This window comes from Schistocerca piceifrons, chromosome 2, assembly GCF_021461385.2.
Source record: "Schistocerca piceifrons isolate TAMUIC-IGC-003096 chromosome 2, iqSchPice1.1, whole genome shotgun sequence".
Taxonomy (NCBI): Eukaryota; Metazoa; Arthropoda; class Insecta; order Orthoptera; family Acrididae; genus Schistocerca; species Schistocerca piceifrons.
In genome coordinates this window covers 657848941-657872683 of record NC_060139.1, presented here as the reverse complement: position 1 = coordinate 657872683, position 23743 = coordinate 657848941, and the positions used below count along the sequence as shown (strand labels likewise).

Here is a 23743-nt window from a genome sequence, read left to right as displayed (position 1 = left end):
CATATAAACTCATTACATGTCACTCTGATTTACAGTTTGATCCTCTGAATTTGTGCTAAACACAGTTATGTGCTTCAAAATATCACATACAATTATGTTTTCAAACACTCAGTATTACACTTAATTTAGTTACTGCACACAAAAAAAGATGAAAAACTGTCATAAATTGTTTCTCTTCCTAGATTCAATATACAAACTTTCATTCTCTCGTTACCATCACTAGTTTGTCATCCATGCTGCAAAGAAAGCCCTATTTCAATTTCAATTTTTTTGGAACTTACGAGCATTATCTCCATGTCACAGGCTACAATTTGCACAACTTTCCCTCTCTCCAACAGTAGGCACACATACTCTCTCTCTCTCTCTCTCTCTCTCTCTCTCTCTCTCTCTCTCACACACACACACACACACACACACACACACACACACACACACACACACACACACAAACACTTTCTCTCTCACCCAAACAGTAAAATGAAGCACTTGAAATTCACTTGTATGTAAACAGTGAAATTTTTAGAGAAACAGCCAATTTGTAGTGCAACAGACACTACACCAAAATGTACATTGCTGTTTTGCATAGTTATCATTGTCAACTTTAAGGTGGTTTTCAAGTCGACAATTATGTGAAAATAAAATATTCTGCATTACTTTCCAAAAGATTTTACCTCAACACTGCATCTTCAAAAAAGAAGCTGCACCATGTTTTCATAAATTACATCACAATATTCAGACCCAACATAGTTTTTCATCTATATGTCTGTATAAAGGTCAAGTTTATTAGACAAGAGCATCATGCAAAGTACTCTTATACACATTCTCCTCAGTTTTTGTCATGGTAACATACTGTCCATGAAACATAATACTGTCTCTCAGAATCTGATACATAAACAACAACAGAAAAGGGGAAGTAAGGCACAAAAGTATACATTTCTTTGAACATGATCTACTGTTTCATATTACACTTCCTCATAAATATATCTCAGATCAATAAAATAGTTATGCAAGAGCATAACTTCTCTTTACATCAACAAAAGGTGAACAACTCAGAATGTAATTTTTGAGTTACTCATAACTCAAAACAACAAATTTCATGTGAAAAATAATAACGCTGTCTTTCAGTGGATCAGTTGTTCCAATAGTCTAGCACAACACGGATCACCTTCACGATCTGTTCGAGACCGCCGGTCAGCGATCCTGGCCCTGCCCCTAGGACCTCTTCCAGGAGTAGAACATTTCCAACGGTTTGTTGATCTTCCAGAACTTGTCATTGACTTGTCGCAGTGTCTGTGTGCCACTCAAGACAATAAGCTGACCAGGCGCTGATGCTATATAAATGCAGAAGTTCAAAAGACGGAGTGGCTCAGGTACCTCTGCCTCCAGATCAAGTGTCAGCCGCATTGCCAAATACTTGCCGAGATGGTCAACTGAAATCATACAACATACATAAATTATATTAACAAATGTGAAGTGTAAAACATAGTGCAAATGAACATGAAAGAATAATATAGGCAAGCATCGAGGGCAGCACATGTCAGGTGCATTATGCCATAGTGAAATTCTGTCATTTGTTCACGATGAGTCAGAAACATCATGTAGACAAATTGGTGAAACACATAATAAAAAAAAGCACGTATTTTCCACTGCAAGTTACTTAAAAGTATTAACAGTAGCCATCACAACAGTTTTCTAAATTTACTATCAATCTTTTAGATTTTTTATATCTCTGAAATTTTGTACCTTAAATTCTACTGAAATTTTGTACCTTAAATTCTAGTGTTTATAAACAGGCTACATTAAAACAGTCATCAATCTGATGGCACTTCATGCAGCATAATGTTTTATTGTGAACAGATCTGTTGGAGATGATATACATGTCCTTTTCTCTGGTCTCTGAACTAGGGCACCACTCTATTTATGAGGTGGACCTAGAATTTAATGTTAAATCCAAACTACCTTTCCATCTGGAATTTGCACACACAAGCAGAACAGTACCATATGTGCAAGTGATGTTAAATGAATGACAGTATCCTAGGACCAGCATGACAGTGAAATCCAAATCTTTGAACTTGGAGAGTCACACATTTACACATTCACGCAGCCAATAAGCCATATATGACAGAAATGCAATAGTAGATATTCAGTTCTTTAATGACAGGGACTTTTTTCATGGCTCTATGACTTCCCGCAGTTATGATATTTATTTCAAATGACACCACAGATTAAGCAGTGAATGTACGAGTTGTACTTATGAACCCCACACATGCCCCCCCCCCCCGACACACACACACACACACACACACACACACACACACACACAAAAAAAAAAATTATAATACAAACAGCAGTGAATATATCATGTAGGTCTACATAGTTTCCAGAGATACTTCAAAACCTTCAAAATTATGTCAATATTAAACTACATTTATACTATGGATCATAGTGAAATGTATGGTAGAAGGTACTTCCCATCGTACTACAAATTAGGTTTTCTTCTAATTCGATTCACATACCAAAAGTGAGAATAACTGCTTAAATTTCTCTGTGCATGCTGTAATTAGCTGAATCTTGGCTTCACAAACCCTATGTAAGCAACGTGTAAGGAGTGGTACTGTATTCCTAGATTTGTCATTTAATACAAGTTTTTGAAATGAGAAGTAGTTTTTCACAGGATAGTTGCTGTGTATTTTCAAGCACTTGCCAATTACGATTTTAAGTATCTCTGTGATGCTCTCCAGTAGGTAAAACAAACCTGTCATCATTTAAGCTGCCCTTCTTCGTATACATTCGTCATTCCCAGCAGGTCTCATTTGGTTTCGATCTCATCCACTTGATCAGTATTCTACGATGAATGTTTCGTAAGCCAATTCCTTTGCATTCTTCCAGTTGTTTGACCTATGATTGAGCTTATATGAACATTCTATTTCTTAGCCCTAAAAGATGTCACACCCAGACATCGGTATGCATATCCTCACTCCAAGTGCAACTCACTGATATGTCACAGAATATTACATTCACAAGTTTTGTGAAGTGTAAAATTTTACATTTAAAGTGAGTGTCCAATCATGCAGCACTTTGAAATCTTATAAAGATCTAAGTAAATAACCATGCGGCTTACATCCTTTACAGATAAAGTATCAGTGACAACAAGTTTGAGATTAGTATTTCTATTGTCTGGGAAGTAATTAATATACACCATGAACTGCAAGGTCCTAACATACTTAACCTAGGCAAGCCTAAAGATACTTCTGTGTATGTGTTGATCACACTCTATCCCAGATAATATTCCTCCCAACCAAAATACTCTCAAATCAATTATAAATTTAATTTTATACTCCACATTGTCATATTTTGTTGATAACTGTTGGCATGGTACTAGATTGAATGTTTTTTGGAAATCAAGACATATTGGATCTATCTGACTGCCTCAACTCATTCTGTTCAGTATATCTCATAACTCTTGAGCCTAGAATATGTCCAAAGTATCTACAACTGTGCTTTCTTCCAACTATTGGGCACAGTTTTTTTGTTCAAGGGATCTTTGCTGGGACCTGAAGTTTAGTTCAGTTCTAGCAATTTCAGCTTTTTTCAATGCCACTGACATTAATATCTATAGCATCCATCTTTGCAGTAGGGTGAGAAATACATTAGGTCAGTATTCCCTTTGAAGAAACGTCTGAAAGCCGAGTTCAGCAGCTCTGTTTTTGCTTTTTTAGAATCAATTTTAGTTCTTGTGTCATCCAATAATATCTAGACATTAACTTTGGTGCTAATAACAAACTTTGCATAGATCAGATTGTTTTTAATTCTGTGTGTGGTCTTATGATAAGAGTCGAATTAATGTTCCAGCTAGTGATGACATATGAGATAGCTGTTTATATAGCAAAGTTTGAAGTTCATTCAGAAAAAAGGGTATCAGCATAGGGAATTTCCCTTCATTGTGTATTCAGGCACAAGAAAGAGAAAGAAGGGTGGAAAGATGCAACAGCAAAAGGGTCAAGTCCCTTAGAATCCAGGCCACACAGAGACAAGGATGTAATGTAAAAAGTGAAACTAAGCAATGGAGGGCAACACATGGCTTATGCAGCTCAGAAAAGTTACACAGTGTGGCATGTGCACACAGCAACCCCCACCCCCAATATCATAAAGTAGTGAGTTGATCCCTGGTTCACAAAAATGCACATAATAAACTAGTTTTTTGTCCAAAGTTGTCTCAGTTGTTCCATGCCTTACAAGTTGTTCTGATCTTAACTATGTAGACTTTATTACCATGCAACAGCAACAGCCAAAATAATAGAACATAGCAAAAATTCAAATAAGTACTTTATTATGAAAAGGACAGATTGTTACTCACAATACAGAGGAGATGTTGCATCACAGACAGGCTAAACAAAAGGAGTCCTATACATGTGAGTTTTCGGCCAAAAGGCCTTCTAACGTAGAAAATACACACACACACACACACACACATATTCACCCTAGCACAACTCACACACACAACCACTGTCTATGGCCACTGAAGCCAGTTTGTGTGGCTGTCTGCGACTCAACATAGTCTATATGGTGAGTAGCACTCTAGCCTTTTTGTAATATTGTCGTTATTCCATCCTAGATTTTCCATTCCTAAATAAGTACTTCACATACATATAATCTCCTGTTACAAGCTTTCAGTGTAGAATAAGCAATGTTACTGAAACTTAACAAGCAGCATAAGGAAAATATATTGATATTAGTCATTATGCATTACACAACTAAGCATGCTCCAGGTAACACTGCGTTCAATGATTTATGAGTGAAGGCACATTTTTCTGTGTTTCCAAAAGAATGGACTCAAATTCTGCTTTCATAAATTCTGTATCATAACTTAATAAACAGCCTCACCAGTGATTAAATGTAATAGTAGTGACAATAGGTGTACCTACAAAATGCCCACGTCGAAGTGAACAGTAGCCAGTGTCCACACTCTATTGATTTCATAGTGTGTATTCACAGTTTAACTTTAGCGCCTCAAAGTCCTGCTTTCAGGAAAGTCATGTATGCCTAAAAAACATACTAGATCACTTAACATCACATTTCATTAGGCAGGTCAAAATTTCAGATAGTACAAGATGACTGTCTTAACATGGAAGATAAAGAGGGTTTTACACACAGAGTATCAGTTATGAAACAATGGGCTGAGCACAGCGATCAGGAAGAGAGAAAGGATCACTTGGCAAAGACCTTCCCGGAAATCCCTGCCATGCGATGGTTTCCTTATCCAAGGAAAGAGGAAGGACTCATCATGTGCCACATCAGCAGAATATAGGGGAATGGAAAAATGAGACAGGAGGGGGAGGAGGGGGGGAGGTGGGTGTAAATGTGTAGAGTGCAGAATGAGCTAGACCATGGCCATGGAGCAAAAACATCCTCTTGGACAGCTTCCTGTGATATTTCATCCGACGGACTCCTGTAGGAGATTTTGGTAGTGTGTTCCTCTTATAGTTTTGTCCCCTCATGAGAATAATTTGTTAGCACACAAGACAGTCCCAAAGAAATTCAGTACCACCTTGCCTGATGACAATTGGGTCTTTGCTTTGTTCAGGATGGTGAATCCACATTTCCACTGATTTCTTTGGTCTTTTGTCTCCGAGAGATACACCAACCACTTGCCCATGGCAAGGGTACCCATATCCAGAGACGAGGGGAGGCTGCAGCTCTCAGGGAAAGGAAAAAATATGATGTAGTCAGGTGTTTTTCTTTCACAAAAATGTTTTAAAAGTCAATATTATGCAGATTTTTAAATGTGTCAGAACTGTAACTTTTTTTATGGATACTTACAAGTTGCCATTAGTCTTCCAAAATATTCAAAATACTCCATCCCCCTCCCCCAATCTACAAACTGTCATATGGGTATCCTTGGTCCATAGTGATTAGTGGCTAAAGAAGTAATCTGGATTGGTCCGAACATCTGCAGCATTTCCTTTGGTGCTTTAATTAACTACCCTGTTGAATGGATGTGAGCCGTCATAGAAACCAACAAGCAGCAACTTCTGTCAAGCTCAAAATGTCATGCAAGACGCTGAAAAGTGATCCAGGCTGATTTTCAGTTTTCGTACTATCTTCTCAAATGTGATACAGCAGTCTTCGAGCATCAGGGACTCCACTTCTCTTGCAATCCCTGGTCTTCCACAGGGAGACGGTCTGCCACTTTGTTCATTCTCATTCAGACTTGTTTGTCCACACTGAAAGTGCCTGTAGGGACCGATGACCTCAGCAGTTTGGTCCCTTAGGAATTCACACACACTTGAACATTTTTGATTGTGCCTGTGTTACCTAAGCACTGTCTTGTGCGATAGTGTATTGTTTTTGTAAACCCTTTTACGAACTCAGCATAGATTGTTGCAGCGATGTTCCCCTCCAAATGCATAAAAAGAATCATCACATGATGTTCCATTTATCAATGGGCTGCACCATTTTTAATTTTGGCTTCTCCAGCAGTGCACTACAGCAGAAGAAATCTATTGGCCAAAAGAATGTTTGAAAAACCATTCATGACTCCCTTGAAATGATTTTAGGGAAGCCTAAATTATGATCACCACAGAGCAATCTGAAACCCTGTCCCTCCTGAATGCAAGTAGATTCTCTTGGTAACTGTACTACCAAACCCAATATCTTCATACAAATAAAACTAAACTTAGTATACACACAGAAAATATTAACTGTTTTTACATAAAACTTGTGTGAGCTTTCAGACAATATTTTTCCAACAGTTTACAGTGCTATATTTGTAAGAAGCTGAAACTCTTTAAGGGACAAACAGTTTTCAGTTTACGACAGAAGATCATCTAGTTCCAGACGTTATCTGATGATTAGGTTTACTTTAAACTTAGCTCCCTGGAGACAAAATGAGGTAAAATTCTTTGTGTATAGCATCAACTATGAGTATTGATTCTAACTACTACTACTAGCTACCTTTAACTATTAATCTTGAATCATTACTTTATTTATGTAACTACACATAAACTCACGAGCCAAAATATTACGAACATCTGCTTAATAGCATTTTGGTCCACCTTTGCTATACAATACTGCGGTGATTTTGTGCAGCATGGATTTGGCAAGTTCATGGTATGTTTATAGAGATATGTGGCAGCAAATGCCTCTGCAACAGGGCACACAATTCCCATAAATTATGAGCTGGTAGTGTGAGGGTGCAGAGCTGGCACCTGATAGCATCCCAGATGTATTCCAGCACATTCAAATTGGATGCCCAAGACATGTGAGTTCACTATCACACTCCTCAAGCCTCTACATCATGATGCTGCCCTTGTGACATGGACAGTTATGTCATCAGCAGTATGGGAAGACATGAAGAATGAAGGGCTGCATGTGATCCACAGTAATGTTCACATAGTTCACAGCTGTTATGGTGCCTTCAATTACTACCACAGGGCACATGGAAACACAGATAAATGTCCTTTACATCATAACAGTGTTCCCACTGGCCTGTGTACATGGTACTGGGCATCTTTCGAGCAGCCTTTAGTCCAAATGATGGCATATCCAGACACAATCATCTACCCAGTGTAACAAGAAATGTCACTCACTCAACCAAGTGACAAGTTTCCACTGATCCACAGTCCAGTCTCAACGATTCCATGCCAACTGTTTCTGAGCTAGCATGGAAACAAGACCTTTGTAAAATATGTGTATATCACTGGATTTCCTCATTCTCCTGCCACAGTCAACAGTTAATCTAATGAAAAGAAGCAGTGTGAATCAATCAGGTGCAGCTGTGTACACTTTGTTTTGTTTGTTATCACATTTTAACTGTTTCAGTATCATATTTTCTAAGATGGAGATTGGGGACCAGCCCTGCATCTGCCTAAATGAGCTTGGAAAATCACCTAAATACCACACCCAGGCTGGCCAGTATACCAGAGCCACTGTCATTAATCCATAATGCTGATTTAATCTGGGTCTGAATTACCTCCCTGTTTCCTAGGCTAGCACACTGTATGTTAAGCTATTCGAGCAACTGAAAAGTCGATATATAACTAATGGACAAAAATAACTCTCTTCACCAACAAGCATATGATTACAGCTGAATTTCACAGTGCACATCAAAGCAAAGACAACATACTGTTCAATAATGTAACCTAATTATAGGCCAGAGGCATTAAGTGTGTAACTTTTAGCTGGTAAAAATTTTGCAACTGTCCCCAAAACTTAAGACAAGTAAGTGTCTTCAAGCAGAAAAGCTTTTTTAAAAGATGGACAGCAAACATTAATAAAAACAACTTTGTCTTTATAGTAACTACACACTCAGAAGAAGGCCCATAAACTGAAATATCTAATAGTGCTCACCTCTTCTCACAACATTTAACGATGGCAAATATCACTTCAAAAATTAACAAAAATAACAGTAGGAGAAATCATTACCCTATTAAAAGATAGCAGAAAACATGTTTGAGGTCAATAATGTTAACAGAAAAAAATTTAAAGTAGTTTCTGTCCAGAATCTGTTGGCTGCCCTCCATTATTAGAAGAATGAAGCAGTCGCCACATCTGAACTGTAACCAGTGACAGTTAACTGTGAGACAATAAAAAATTATGTACATCATATGATCACTCCCCAAATGGTCATTATATGCCAAATTATACTCAGTTGTGTACTTTCTGTCTACACTGTAACTAAATTTATTGAAGTAAGAAGTGACAGCAAATTTTCTCCTTAGACAGAATAATCTTCATAAAATTACTGTTTCTTACAATTTGTACCTCTCTTTCAAGCAGTCCCACTGTTAAATGGCAGTTCTTGTGATTTTGTGGTGTATTAACACTACTTGCAGTATTTTAATTTTTCCCAGAAGCAGCTTGTGAAACGTAAAGAATACCACTCTGGTCAAGAATACCACTTACCTAGGAAGCATAACAAAACTGAGGAATGGCAAGTCTTGCAATTCATCCCATCTTTAGCTTGTGGGATGTTTTAGAGACTGTCTTAAAAGAAATATTAGTGTTCTCTGCAACATACAATGATCCACCATCATGTGCTATGATGACGGCTGAAGCATGTGCAAAAATTTTAGCAATAGAGTACTTGTGGTAACAGCCTATAGCTCAGACACCACAGCTCTTGAAATTGGAACCAAATCAGAGCTAGCCTCGCTCCTTCACGTGTTTACCTTTTGGAATCACCGAGTGAGTATTCGTACTTTCACAAACTTTATAGAAATGAGTGCAGAGCATTCTGTCACACATATGGTAACAGCATCTGTTTGAGTAGGCGACTTACGAATTTTCCCAGAGCACTAGTGTTTACTGAATTCCTGTTCTCTGCTTGTCCGCTCCAATCAGATTAGATGCTTGAACAACTGAGAGATTTGGTAAGAGGCATATGAGCTATAATACAGCACTTTAGAAAATGTTAACTGCCAACAGAGTGTCATTCCAAACAACTACAACGTTTGTGTGTGTGTGTGTGTGTGTGTGTGTGTGTGTGTGTGTGTGGTGTTCCTCTATGCAGAATGTACAATATGCTTGACTGTGTGCATCCTCTCAAGCCTACAGCTCTCTAAAACTCCAAACAGAATCTATGTTGTTTGAAGTACATGATACTCTATCTATAAGTAGGCACTCATAAACTTGTTACAGCATCTCAAATTTTTCTTCAGCAAAATCTTCTTAAACGTTAATAAAACTGAACTATTACAGCTATTTCCCAACTTTATAGTACAGACCATTTTAAAATGCACCAAAAACCAGAATTTTCCATTACACTGTTCTAAGTTGCAGTCATTACCTTGGGGCACAAGTTGAACAACTAGGTCCATAGCTCATAAGGATTATTAAGTTTCTGTTTGGACAAAGAAGACTACGAGAATACCCACAATACTATCTATAGGCATAATATAACCAAGCAGCTCCATGACCTCCCAGGGCTCTGTCACCTGATGCATGCGACTTTCAGTAGAAAAGTTGGCGAAGTGTGTATTGGGCTACTCTGAGAAAAAACAACGATAACCCACATTATAGTAAATATCCAAAATTAATTTGTACAAATCCCAATGCATCTTGGTGCTCAAAAAAGGTGTTAAACAACTGGCTCCAACTAAAGGTGAGCAGTGATATAGTATGTCTCTCTGTGAAGTATTATTCATTTTCTGTGCCTGCTGCACCTGGGGACATGACTTAGTTGCTTAGTGTTGGGGCACATTGCAATGTTGTCATTACACTGCCTGCAATAATAAAGTTATTAAAATGCTTTAAAAAAATCTGCACAAAAATGTGTGAAGATTGTATACAGAGCTGTGTAATGGAATGATTGGGTAGTTGGAACCGGTCAATTTAGAAGGGACGGTACAAAATTGTAGATTTGGGTAAATCTATAAGCACACTCAACTAGCACACTGCCCACATAAGGCAGTTATCTGGATTTGAGTACTGAACCAGCAAACAGTTTAAACATGTCAGATACAATGAATACATAATCAATCTGGGGAAAAAATCAGGTCTCACTCTCAGTCAACCATTGGAGTACCAGTCAAATCCTAATTGCATTGAGCTTACCCACATAAATAGAGTACTCTTTGAAAGGGCATGTACAGGATGGTGGAGAGAAATAGGAAAATTCATGACAATAAACAAAGAAATCATGAATATCACAAAACTTTATTCGAGGTTCAAAATATGCTGTACAGGACAGGAAATTGTATTAATGCATTACTTTTCAAAAATAACTCAATCACACACTGTCCACTATGCCGCACGCATTCAGCAATCCATTGTCTTAGGTGCCACACAGTGCAGCACATGGAATCACCTGGAATAGTGGTGATTTCTTCTTCAATCTATGTCTCGAGTTGAGCTAGGATAACTTGTTTAGTCTGGAACATGAAGTTCTTCATGTGGTCCCCATAAAAAGAAGTCACAAAAGGTCTGGAGAACACGATGACTTGAAATTATATGGTCCATAAGCAATCATTTTATTGCTGCTGCAAACTGGCAGTGTGTACGGTGGCTCCATTCTGTAGAAACCTAGTGTGCTGAATGTTAAGATCTGCAAATGTATGGAGTCTTTGAGCCAGAAAAACTCTCTGGCACTTGGCAGAAAATTCAAACAGATGTCACAGTGACAGCTGCATCTTATTCATCCTCAAAAAAGTTTTTGCCCATCACGCCACAACTGCACATCATAGAGTAACTTTGGTATTGTGTAACGACACTGCTGAAGTTGAGCAGAGTTTATCTGACAACAATAATGTAAGTTCTCTTTATTCACATAACCACTTAAGTGAAAAGGAGCTTCATAGGACATCCAAGGAGTTTGAATTCAGTTTGCATACTCGCTGACTTTAGTCAACAATGGCTCTCAAATTTGCAGCCATAGGACACAGTAATTAGTTGTTCCACACTCTGACATTTGTATTGATGAAACTGAAGCAGATGGAATACTCTTTCAATGCTCCATAGTCCAAGCTGCAATGACAAGGCAAGTTTTCATACGAAATGGCGAGGTCTCCTTCCAATGCCAGCTTGCATGGCAGCAATGTTTTTAGGGGTACATACAGACTATAGAACCCCAATAGGCTTTAAAGAAAAAGCCGAACCAGTCTCCTCTAAATTCCAAATGAACAATTTGGCTGTCTCTACATCTACATTTATACTCTGCAAATCATTGGTAAGTGCATAGCAGAGGGTAGGTCCCATTGTACCAGTTATTAGGGCTTCCTCATATTGTTCTCATGACCCCAAGGGAGCAATAAGCAGTGGGTTGTAGTGTATTCCTAGAGTTGTCATTAAAAGACAGTTCTTGAAACTTTGTAAGTAGACTTTCTTATTACAGCTTGACTTCAGCTACTAGCGCAGTGCTGCCAACATAAATTTAATTGTTTTCTGTTTCTCTTTGCCATCCATCCTAGCGTCTCACAAAATCAGTTATGGACCCTATGAAGAAACAGCAGTTATGAGTGGGTAGGCCATCATTGAGTACAAATACCTGTTGGACAATACAGAGTCTGGCAAATTAATCCCCCCCCCCCCCCCAAATGTACTAGGGAAGTGAAAAATGAGTGATGGTGACTGTAGATCATAGTGTCAAAATGCCTTTACTGTCCCTTTCTTTCCATAATAAAGTTTTTGAAAAGGTGTTTCCTTTTGACATCCACAAAATACTGGAAACTGTTACCCAAAGTTTAAAATCTATCAAATGGGTCCACATTAGGCATATTTGGTGATAATTACTACACACAATCAGGTGATATTACTTTACAGGTAAAAAATCTGGTCCAGTACACTAAAGCAGTAACAAACACCTTGATTTCAGAAAGGGTTCTGTAACTGCAGGGATATTATAGACAAGAACATAACCTAAATTTCAGAAGGTTGCAGTGCTGTTTTTCTGGGGGAACACTGGGGGATGCATACTCCTAAACTTTTTCGTCAACAAAGTAATTTTTTTATGATGTTGAGAACTTGGAAGAGTGCCAAAGATTTATTTCCCGGACATAATTTTTTTATTTCATTTTTTCGTGTTGATAACTGCAATACGAACGATACCAGTGCAGTTTTTGGTGGGAAAAGCGATGTCATTGTCATGCTATTAATGTAAGTTACGCTGTAGTTTTATAGTTAAATAAATTTTCAGATGTATTAAAAATTGGTTCATTTGAATCATGAGATACCACTCATCATCTATGCCATTTCGGGAGCCAAACAAGGTTACAAAAGATTTTTGTAGTGTAGTTTCTATTGTTATTGATGATGATAGGTGTGAATGGTTTTTGTTGTATTGTGTCTTTCAGTGGTGTTTTATAGGTTAAAAATGTGTGTTCGATAATATTTCCTTGTATTGTTTTGTATGTTGAAGGGTTGATTGGACTCACCTGTTTCATTTGAGGTGTATTATAGGTCAATTGAAGTGTACAATACCATTTTCTTTTATTGTTATTGTCAGAATCGCATACTTCATTTGAGGTGATATAAACTGAAGTGTACGATACCACATTCTCTTGTATGTTTGGGTGTTTCTAGGTATCGCCTGCTTCCTTTAAGCTGAAAGTCCACTGAAGAGTCCGATACCACTTTTTTTTTTTGCAGTGCAACATGTTGATTATAGTTCGACATGTTGATTATGTCACGGCTAAAAGCAGACGGGTGGTACCTCATGCTTCATTTATCAGTAATTTTCGCTGCATTATATCCAATGTCGGAGTACCATCAAACTTTTTATTAGAAAAAAAGCAGTGGAAGGTTGGATCCGAGGGTTCACTTGTGTGAAGTACATAACTAAGAAAGTCAATAATTTTCAATTTTAACATGTAGTTCACTGAATCATTCTGAACATGTGAAGACCACATTTACCTAAATGCTCCCAAATATGGTCATCTTGTTTGATATAAGTGGCCTGTGTAAACTGTAGAGATAACAAAATCACACTAGCAGTGTGATGTAAACATAGGCAAAACATGGTCACAAAAATTCCTTTACATTTAAATGCATATACAACAATAGCAATATTAATTATCTGTGGCGATATGAAATCTGTTTCAGAAGCAAATGTTAACTAACCACAACTGCAAAGCCCAAGCACAAAGTAAAACATATTTTTCTAAATAGCCTACAACGAAATAAAAGCAAAGATTTGTAGCAAGACAACTCACAGTGAAAGACAACAGCCATAAAACCATCAGATACGAGAGTACAGGACTGCCCAAAAGATATGCTGCAAAATTGACTTTACAATAAATGAAGACAAACTGAAAATATTTCTACATTTTCACTCATTGTGGTAATATATATCTAAAGAAAGCACACAATGGGACAGAAAATAATTTCCAACAAATGGCTTCCATACCTCATACTTTAGAGGAATGCAGACAATTTTAAAGGAACAAAAGCATTATGCCTATGTTTACAGAAATCTCATTTTGCAATAAAGCCATGGTGCTCGGATGTTATAGCCCACACAAACTATCCTTTATTATTGGAGGTGGAGGTGAAGTATCAATATTTATAAAATGATGCCTAACACACTCTGCTTCTTTCCGTCACCAAAAAATTACAAACAGTTCATGCTACAGAGTACTTGTCACATAGGATAACAGTTTGTTCCTGTCGTATGCCTCCTAATACAGTTACAAACCAACAGAATCTTACTGACATCATTCCACATGTTATATGTCCTCGATTAGGTTTCTACCAATCCCTATTCTTGAGGTCAAGTTTCTCAGTCCTCTTGCCATCAGTAGCTATAAACAAAGGACAACAAATTTACTTCTGAAGAGTTACACATCAGGCTGTACAATTAATCTCTCGATATGCTCTCCATTGCTCACTTATGGGAAGTGGTCAGTGGTTAAAGGGCACTTAACAGTGTCGGCAGTTCTTCCACTGTGTGCTGTTCTTGGCAATTCTTTTCCATTGGTTATAGGCATTTGGCTGACAGTGTGCAACGGACAATGAAAATTGCTGAATCTAATGACTTGTTTCAATGAAAGATATGAATTGCTTACTTTTGTTGTTAATATGAATGGTGAAAGACCGACGATTGTTGATCTGGCTATTACAGATTATACACTTAGGTACTGGTTTTCATATGTATTTTTGTGCTTTATGTTTCTTGGAATTTGATAGGATTTCTTGGGCTATTGCTTTGTATTCCAATGTCGCAAGTTGGCATAGCCAACAAATGTGAGTGTGAAAAAACAAGTTGTGGTGACAGACTGATCTATGGCATAACCCAATGTATATGTTAGGTTCAAATATTACAGTTTGGTTGCAAGTTGTCAAAGCACTACATCATAGACAGAGCACATCACACACAGACAGAATTATATGTTGTGTATGTTTGTGGTACAGAGAAGAAATTGAGACTGTGTCTCCATCAGTTTCGAGACAGCCACGGGTACGATAGTATGAGGTAGCCAACAAACAGCTGTTAACAAGATAAGTCATTATCCCATGAACCTATGAATTAGTCAGGTTTTGTAGACAACTGTCTTTAATATTGTGCTTTTGTCACATATCATAATATGAATTGATCAGATTGTGTGTACAGCCTTTTCTTCATTTTCTGTTCCACTTACAGGTGGTTCTTGGACTGATATATGCTGATGAGCCATAATATCATCACCACCGTCGACTGCAAGATTAAATACTGCCTGGTAGCATTGCGGGCATTTGATATGGCAAGGAAAGTAAACATGTGGAGCAAACACAAATGGGAATCTTTCTAGTGATGATACAGGCAAAAAATGAGGAAATCCACTGAAAAATGACTTTGAAAAATGGCAGGTTGTTATGGTCCAGCACCTGGGAACAAGCGTCTAGGAAATGGCACAGCCAAGATTTGTCAACAGAGTACACGGCTGGTGAAGACATAAGTACAGGGCTATTACAAATGATTGAAGCGATTTCATAAATTCACTGTACTTCCATTCATTGACGTATGGTCATGACACACTACAGATACGTAGAAAAACTCATAAAGTTTTGTTCGGCTGAAGCCGCACTTCAGGTTTCTGCCGCCAGAGCGCTCGAGAGCGCAGTGAGACAAAATGGCGACAGGAGCCGAGAAAGTGTATGTTGTGCTTGAAATGCGCTCACATCAGTCAGTCATAACAGTGCAACGACACTTCAGGACGAAGTTCAACAAAGATCCACCAACTGCTAACTCCATTTGACGATGGTATGCGCAGTTTAAAGCTCCTGGATGCCTCTGTAAGGGGAAATCAACGGGTCGGCCCGCAGTGAGCGAAGAAACGGTTGAACGCGTGCGGGCAAGTTTCACGCGTAGCCCGCGGAAGTCGACGAATAAAGCAAGCAGGGAGCTAAACGTACCACAGCCGACGGTTTGGAAAATCTTACGGAAAAGGCTAAAGCAGATGCCTTACCGTTTACAATTGCTACAAGCCCTGACACCCGATGACAAAGTCAAACGCTTTGAATTTTCGGCGTGGTTGCAACAGCTCATGGAAGAGGATGCGTTCAGTGCGAAAATTGTTTTCAGTGATGAAGCAACGTTTTTTCTTAATGGTGAAGTGAACAGGCACAATGTGCGAATTTGGGCGGTAGAGAATCCTCACACATTCGTGCAGCAAATTCGCAATTCACCAAAAGTTAACATGTTTTGTGCAATCTCACGGTTTAAAGTTTACGGCCTCTTTTTCTTCAGCGAAAAAAACGTTACGGGACATGTGTACCTGGACATGCTGGAAAATTGACTCATACCACAACTGGAGACCAACAGCGCCGACTTCATCTTTCAACAGGATGCCACCGCACTTCCATCATGATGTTCGGCATTTCTTAAACAGGAGATTGGAAAACCAATGGATCGGTCGTGGTGGAGATCATGATCAGCAATTCATGTCATGGCCTCCACGCTTTCCCGACTTAACCCCATGCGATTTCTTTCTGTGGGGTTATGTGAAAGATTCAGTGTTTAAACCTCCTCTACGAAGAAACGTGCCAGAACTGCGAGCTCGCATCAACGATGCTTTCGAACTCATTGATGGGGACATGCTGCGCCGAGTGTGGGAGGAACTTGATTATCAGCTTGATGTCTGGCGAATCACTAAAGGGGCACATATCGAACATTTGTGAATGCCTAAAAAAACTTTTTGAGTTTTTGTATGTGTGTGCAAAGCATTGTGGAAATATCTCAAATAATAAAGTTATTGTAGAGCTGTGAAATTGCTTCAATCATTTGTAATAACCCTGTATTTCAGAATATGCTGTTCAGCTAATATTACTAAAGGTGGGACTCTGCAGCAGACAACCCCTAAAGTACAGTTGGCATGAGATCGCTGTTATTACATTGTGGATCAATTGGAACGTTTCACTTGGTTGGATGAATGACATTTCTTGTTACACCTGTTCAGTCGTAGAGTATGGATACACACACCAACCAGCTGCTTGACACATGCACAGCACCATGTATGCAGGCCAGTGTGAGCAGTATTATGTTGTGAGGGACATGTACCAAGGTTCCCATCAGACCTGTGGTAGTAACTGAAGGCACCATGGCAGCTGTAGACTATGTAGACACTATTGAAAACCATATCCCTCTCTTCGTGCTTGATATCGTCCCCTGAGTTCTGACATCTTTCATCAGGATAACTGATCATGTCACAAGGCCGGAATCATGCTACATGGGGCTGAGTAGTATGATAGAGATCACACATTGATGTCTTGGTCACCAAATTCACCTGATGGGACACATCTGAGATGCTTTTGGGTGCCAATTCGGTGTCTACAAAGCATGACATCATACTTTTTGGGAACTGCATAATCTAGGCATTGACATCTGGTACCACATACCTCCAGATACCCACCAAGTACTTGTCAAATTCATGATATACAGTATCACTGTTGTATCAGATATCAAAAGGGGACAAATACCACACACAGCATTCTCTCAGTAATTGTGTTGAAATAATATTAATGATTGTGTCTCAAATGCCGAATCCAGTTTGTGGTGACATACTGATCTATAGCATAGCTTAATGTACCTATATTACAGCCACATGTCTAGGTTAGGTTGGAATGTAACGATTTGGTTGAGTTGGTGAAGCCAACAAATGTGGATATTAAACATAGGTTGTGGAGACAGATTGATTGGTTGTGAGTGAAAGAATGTGCGGAAGCAACAAAGCTGAAAGTGAAATCTAGGTTGTGATGACAGGATTATATGTAGTGTACCAGAGGTATGTGTTTGCTTGGAAGCTGGTAGTTTCATTTTCCATTGTTTTCTGTTTACATAGGTGCAGAGTCCTTCACTGTGGGCCAGAAGTCATGAAGGGGTTATAACTGTGAATAACATTGTATTTTTTTTTTTTTTTCACCTACCAGACATTATACTCCACACATAGATGTAAGCAAGCTCCCATCCTTGGTCTGTGAAATTTCAGTGGCAACTAATGATAAATGAAAATGTTATTCACCGTTATATCCCCTTTATGAATTTTTGCCTACCCTGTACATCAATAACAGAAACACCACGATAAGGCAAACAAAAATAAAAAAGCATTGTCAAATTATTTATTGACTGTTTGTGTGTATTTTCTCCTGCAAACGAAGTGTTTTTCAGTGACATTTCAGTTTGATTGCACTCTGCCACATACTGTGCTGAAGTTGTTGTTATTTTAAATACTTATTTATCCCACAATCAAAGTGAAAACATCATTACGTCATTGACTACACAAATCAGCTGTACCACCATCACAATTTCTCACTACCCTCGAGACAAGTGTTACTAACATCCTTCAAAGCTAGGGTGTGGATGGCCCTTGGTGAAGTGTGACAGAATTGTGAACATGGAGAGGTTTACTGGTAAATTCTGAAAGTGTGCATCACAAGAAGAGTCAAGCAATATATGTATGCCTTCTTCCCACACATATCTCACTAAATGGTCTTGGTGACACACATGTGGGCTCATATGGAAGATTGTCAACAGTCTTCTTTCATACAATTCATGAATGGCACAGGAACAGTAGGGAAATGCTAGTGGTATCCGAAGCACAATCCACTACATCCTGTTAAGTGACTAACTGAATATAGCCAATCCCTGCCAAGTCAACTTTGGAAAACAGATTCACTATACTGATACACATTTATTCTGTCATAAATTTTAGAGTATTTTGCATGAAGAGTAGTATAAACTTCCTTTAGCCATCATCCAAAATTTGTAATTGTCAATTTCTGGCAATGATTGTCCTACACCATATGTGGTGACAAATATCTGACTTTGGACAGTGTTTCCACCCCTTGATCTTTCACAGAGAAATTGCATCATGTTGTTATTACACCATAAACTTATTTTCAGATATCACATTAGCTGGCTATGTCAACTCACAACCAAATTATCATGTTTTAAACTACACTCTAGGTATCAGTATGTTACCATAGCCTCCATTCCAAATACACATCACCAATCAGCCTTACACCAATATTCAAAGCTAATGGTCAGTATCATAAGGTTCACAAGACCTGAAATCACATGCAGCTACGAAACTAGCATTGCAAAATGGTATTTTATTCTTTCTATGGAACTATAATTCACACAACAAATTGTGCTTTATATGACTAGCCTGTGTGTCCACTGTTTATAAATACAATAAACAGCAGTTTGCATTTATATCAGATTCTGAATTTGAATGGCTCAAAAAAATAAAACAAAAACAGACAATTTTGCAACCTCATTTATTATATATCAATTATCAGTTCATTTCAGCATTCTAAACTATAGCAACTCTGTGTCATGAGAAAACTGTCCTTCCACAACATTATTTGGCAAAAAATTCTCATATACTATAAACAGGCTTTAATTATGATCAAAATTCATTTCAATCTGCAGAATGAAATTACAATCATCATAATTTGAAGACAAAAGACATATAACATAACAACAATAAAATTTGTCCTAGGAAAAAAAATTAAACATGTACTCACAAACAAGCAGTGAAAAATCATGGCTGCAACGACATAAAATCTTTCAAAACTTCAAGCTAACATATCTCGAGCAGCAAGTGCAAAATGTTTTATAAAATACAAAATGTTATAGGGGCAAAAATTATATCAGCAAAACTTCATTATTCCTATATTAAGCTAACATAGTGAAAAAAATTTGAGATTATGTGAGCATTAAAACACATTTTTGTGAGTTAAGAAAATATTAAATGTTGATTCTCTGACAGTCTACAACAGGAGCAACTACTAACACTATCTGAATCTTTTAACTAGAATGAAGAAATATTTTCCACCTTTCAAGCATAGATCAAATAATTTTGCTACTTCAAATAACAATCTGCAAAACGTAAAGTTCACCACTGTAAATCCAAGCATTTGTCTGTGAGAGAAGAAATTTTATATAAAGTAATGTAAAATGATCATTACTGCATTTTTGGGACTGTTTTGAGCATATATCCCCTGTAAAAATCTCACGAAGGAACTACAACAATCTATATTTTAGCATTACCAATGATGGAAGCAGTTATCACAGACATTATCTAAATTTTTAATAAAAATCATTCCTTTCTTATGAAAATAGTCCTTGAGTCTACAGCAAACATTACAAACCGAGAACTAATGTCCAAAATTCCCCACATATTTCCGACTGTGATACATGTCGTTTACACTTACAGATACCTGATGTCCACTTTGATCCAAGATGTTCTTAATTGTGTGTCATTTTATTGACACACTGCACCAGCGAGCACATTACTATAAAGTTTAATTCAGTCAATTCTCATATAATTTGTGTACTGACTATACCAGTTTAGAATGAATAGGCTCTATCAAATGCCCTGCTATAGTGCACCTTCAAGGAAATGTTAACTCCTATCATACTCTGCCACAGCTATCAATCAATAAAAATTTATGGGCCATTGATATTGACTAACTCAAGACATCATGATGATATGGCATGTGGTGTTATAAATTTATAAACAGAGATAGAACAAAACACTGTCAATATTTATTTTGCTTCTATATTTTTTACCATAAGATAACTTTTTTTTTTCTTCGATAATTCAGCAGTGAGTTATAGAAGCCAAGAAATGTGAATCTGAAATCTCTGATGTGGCAATATACTGATCAGTTGTATAGACCAAAGTCTAGGTTAGGTTGAAAGGCAACACATTCAGGTGTGAGGTGGCAGCAACAGCAAATTTTATATCATTTTAATACCTATAACTGGTGTATTGCAGTGCATTATATACATACTGAATTTTGATGAGTGGTTTATGTCCAATATTTTAATGACATCCCAAGTCAATTCAGACAATGGGTATCAGTATGTGCGAATATTTCTGATGACAGCTTATAAGATGCTGAAACATGTCTGTGTAAATAAAGGAACAAAGTTGTATCTTGCAGTTAATAAAATACTTAAACAACTATTTAAATGAGCTCAGTATAAGTAAATCAATAAAAGAGAAAATGGTGTAACACTGCCAGTGATGGAGGGCATTTCCTTGATCATTACTTTACAGCAAGAACAAACCAATCTAGGAAAAAAAAACTACCAATGCGATAACATTTTGAATCAATCTAGGCTATACCTACAAACCCTAACAACTAACCCCATATTTCTGCACAGCACCACAGCGATATGAAATGGTAAATGCGTCGTCATCATACGAGATTAACCTGTCTAATTTTCTTTCACATTTCTGTAAATTGTCAATACACTATTCGACTTTGGCAAGAAATAGGAACCACATTTAAAAGAAGGGAAACAAAGGCAACAAGCCACAACACTGAGGAATAATGCACACACGCAGAATAAATCAGCTACAAAATTCCAAGACAAATTAAATTGTCTACTAATCACTTCAAAACATATTCTTAAGTAAAAAATAAAAGTATTTCTTGTTCAAGCACTTGTACATGCATTATTCAATGTTTTGAATCCAGATAGTACTATTATGCCTCAACATAAACTTGTGACGCCTTGACGAGTATATAACATTAATAAACTACATGGTCCACAGTGTCACTATCTGAGTGAAATGTTTGTCACACAGCAAAATCTATATTTAAAAAATGAAACAAAGATAAATTCAAAAAGATATGCTCAGCAACTAAAGCCAGCAGGCAACTGGCAATTACTTGCAAATTATATGTGTAATTCTCATGCACAAAGAGAAAGTGTACAAAAATAACATAAAAACAAGCAGAGCTAAAAATGTTACCACAAAAATTGTAAATAAATATTTACATCAATTTTTATACCACATTACAGCTATTCAAGCACTAAATGGAGTAGCAAGCCAATCACGTAAACAAAAACATTTCTCATCACAATACACTTATCTCACAGCACTTACAGACAGAGCCTACAACAATATGTATTTTTGCTGAGATGCAAGTAGATGTCATGCACAGCACGTGTATTATACAATATATTTAAGGCCATACACAGAAAGTCAATGTGCCAGAAGTTAGCTCACATCCACTCCATTTTATACAGAAAAGAGAGTAATTTTTTTCCTTCACCATCATGTGCGGGCCCTAACACCAGAAACAGCAGGAACGTGCAATGGCAAAAGTAAGCAAGCAGGCATATAACTGCATCAAGCACAAAACTTCCAATTTTTCTAACATTTGCCCATTAGTTAAAAGCAACCATGTGTGCTGTGACCCCAATGACGTTTCACTTGAAAATACAATGTCTCAATAAATCAGAAGTTATATTTCCACGTCACATACGCTCCCTTTATATTAAAACTGCAAATGCGAAAAAAATATCTGAGAGCTTGAAGAAACGATCTGCAATGAATGTAGCATTGATGTTATCACAAACCTGTGGCGTTGGCTGTTGTCTTGATGTACCGCACAGAGTTGTCCTTCAGTGCCTTGATAAGCACCTGCTCCCCCAGCATCTCGGTGGGATGTGGTTTGAAAATAATTTCAACTTCGTTTAACATAGCTGGTTCCGCGGCATCAACCTCTCCTACAGACGACTCGTGTCCGCCAGCCTCCACACTTGATCCTGCGGACTCGTTTTCGGAGTTAGGGACAGATTTAAGACGTTTGGTGGATTTGTTGGAAAGAGTTGGGCTTGGCGGGGGCGGTTGCGGCTGTTGGGGTGGGGGCGGTACCGCTGGAGGTGTTGGTTCGCTTGCAGGTGGCGTTATCGGTCTCGGCGCCCCGGCGTCTTGATGCGTTGGCGTCGTCGGGGCGCTCGCATTCGGTGTCCCACCTGGTGCAGTGTCAGACTCATTTGCCGCCTTACGTGATCGCTGGGGCCTGTTCTGTGACTGCGACTTGATTCCCTCGTTTATCGAATTCACAAGCGCCGCCTGGCTATGGCTCTTGCTCAATTTTGCCAACACCCTCTCTTGATGAGCTTCGTATTCATCACGACTAGGATAAATTTTTTGAATGAGTAAATCAAAATTTGGATCTGGTCTCAACGAACGCTTCGACACGAGTTTCTTCCTGCACGTAGGACATTCCTTATTGCCAGATCTTAATGCTGTTATGATACAGTCAGAACAAAACCTATGTAAACACTCTTTTGTTGTCATTGTCTTCTTTAGCATGTCCAAACATATAGGGCACATTAATTCACTATGCAAACTTCTCGGAGATACAGCTATTTCAGTGTTATCAGTTATCGCATCTTGTGGTGTTCTGTGAAGCTCGTACAATGAAAGTTCCCACGTTTTATTCGGTCCCAACTGCTCTGTCGAAGCCATCTTTAAAACATAACAAGCACAGTGTCCTGGAGCACAAAATATTACATTTGTTACGAATCTTCCCACATCATATATCTTGGATTCACACTTTGTGGTGTTTATCTTACTTGTAAACAGTATATATTCGATATTTTACTCAAAGACCTTACTAACATACACACGTTACCAAACAAACAACTGTACTGCATGTAAATTCCGAAACTTCAAACATGCTGACAGATACTTCAAATCAAAGATGCTAATTTCTTACGTATCAATGGGATCTATGGAGCAACGAAACTAAAATTGCAGCAGATATAGGTCTCTATCTGCAGTAGACGGCAGTGAAATGAAACGGGAGGCAACGTCATATGATGCATATTCACAATAGACGAAATGTCAACACGCCAATTCGCTTAGTTTGATCACCGAAAGTGAAGCCTTGAGAAACACAACATGGGCCACTGGTAAGACAGGTTGTTCATAACCAAACTTTAAAAATCAAGTTGAATGCAAAATACACATTTAAACAGCAGGTACTTAACACAATATTACGAATGAGAGTGTTTTTAACT

The 23743-nt window shown here is 38.0% G+C and overlaps 1 protein-coding gene across 1 annotated transcript; it reads right to left on the bottom strand.

Annotated features, from left to right (window-relative positions):
* Nucleotides 1-760: 760 nt before the first annotated feature.
* Nucleotides 761-23396, bottom strand: LOC124776299 (E3 ubiquitin-protein ligase RING1). Its single transcript, XM_047251225.1, has 2 exons — nucleotides 22292-23396; nucleotides 761-1430 (listed from the first exon to the last, which is right to left on the bottom strand). The coding sequence occupies exons 1-2, from the start codon at nucleotides 23187-23189 to the stop codon at nucleotides 1213-1215; spliced, it is 1116 nt and encodes a 371-aa protein (XP_047107181.1). The 5' UTR covers nucleotides 23190-23396; the 3' UTR covers nucleotides 761-1212.
* Between the last annotated feature and the right edge of the window lie 347 nt (nucleotides 23397-23743).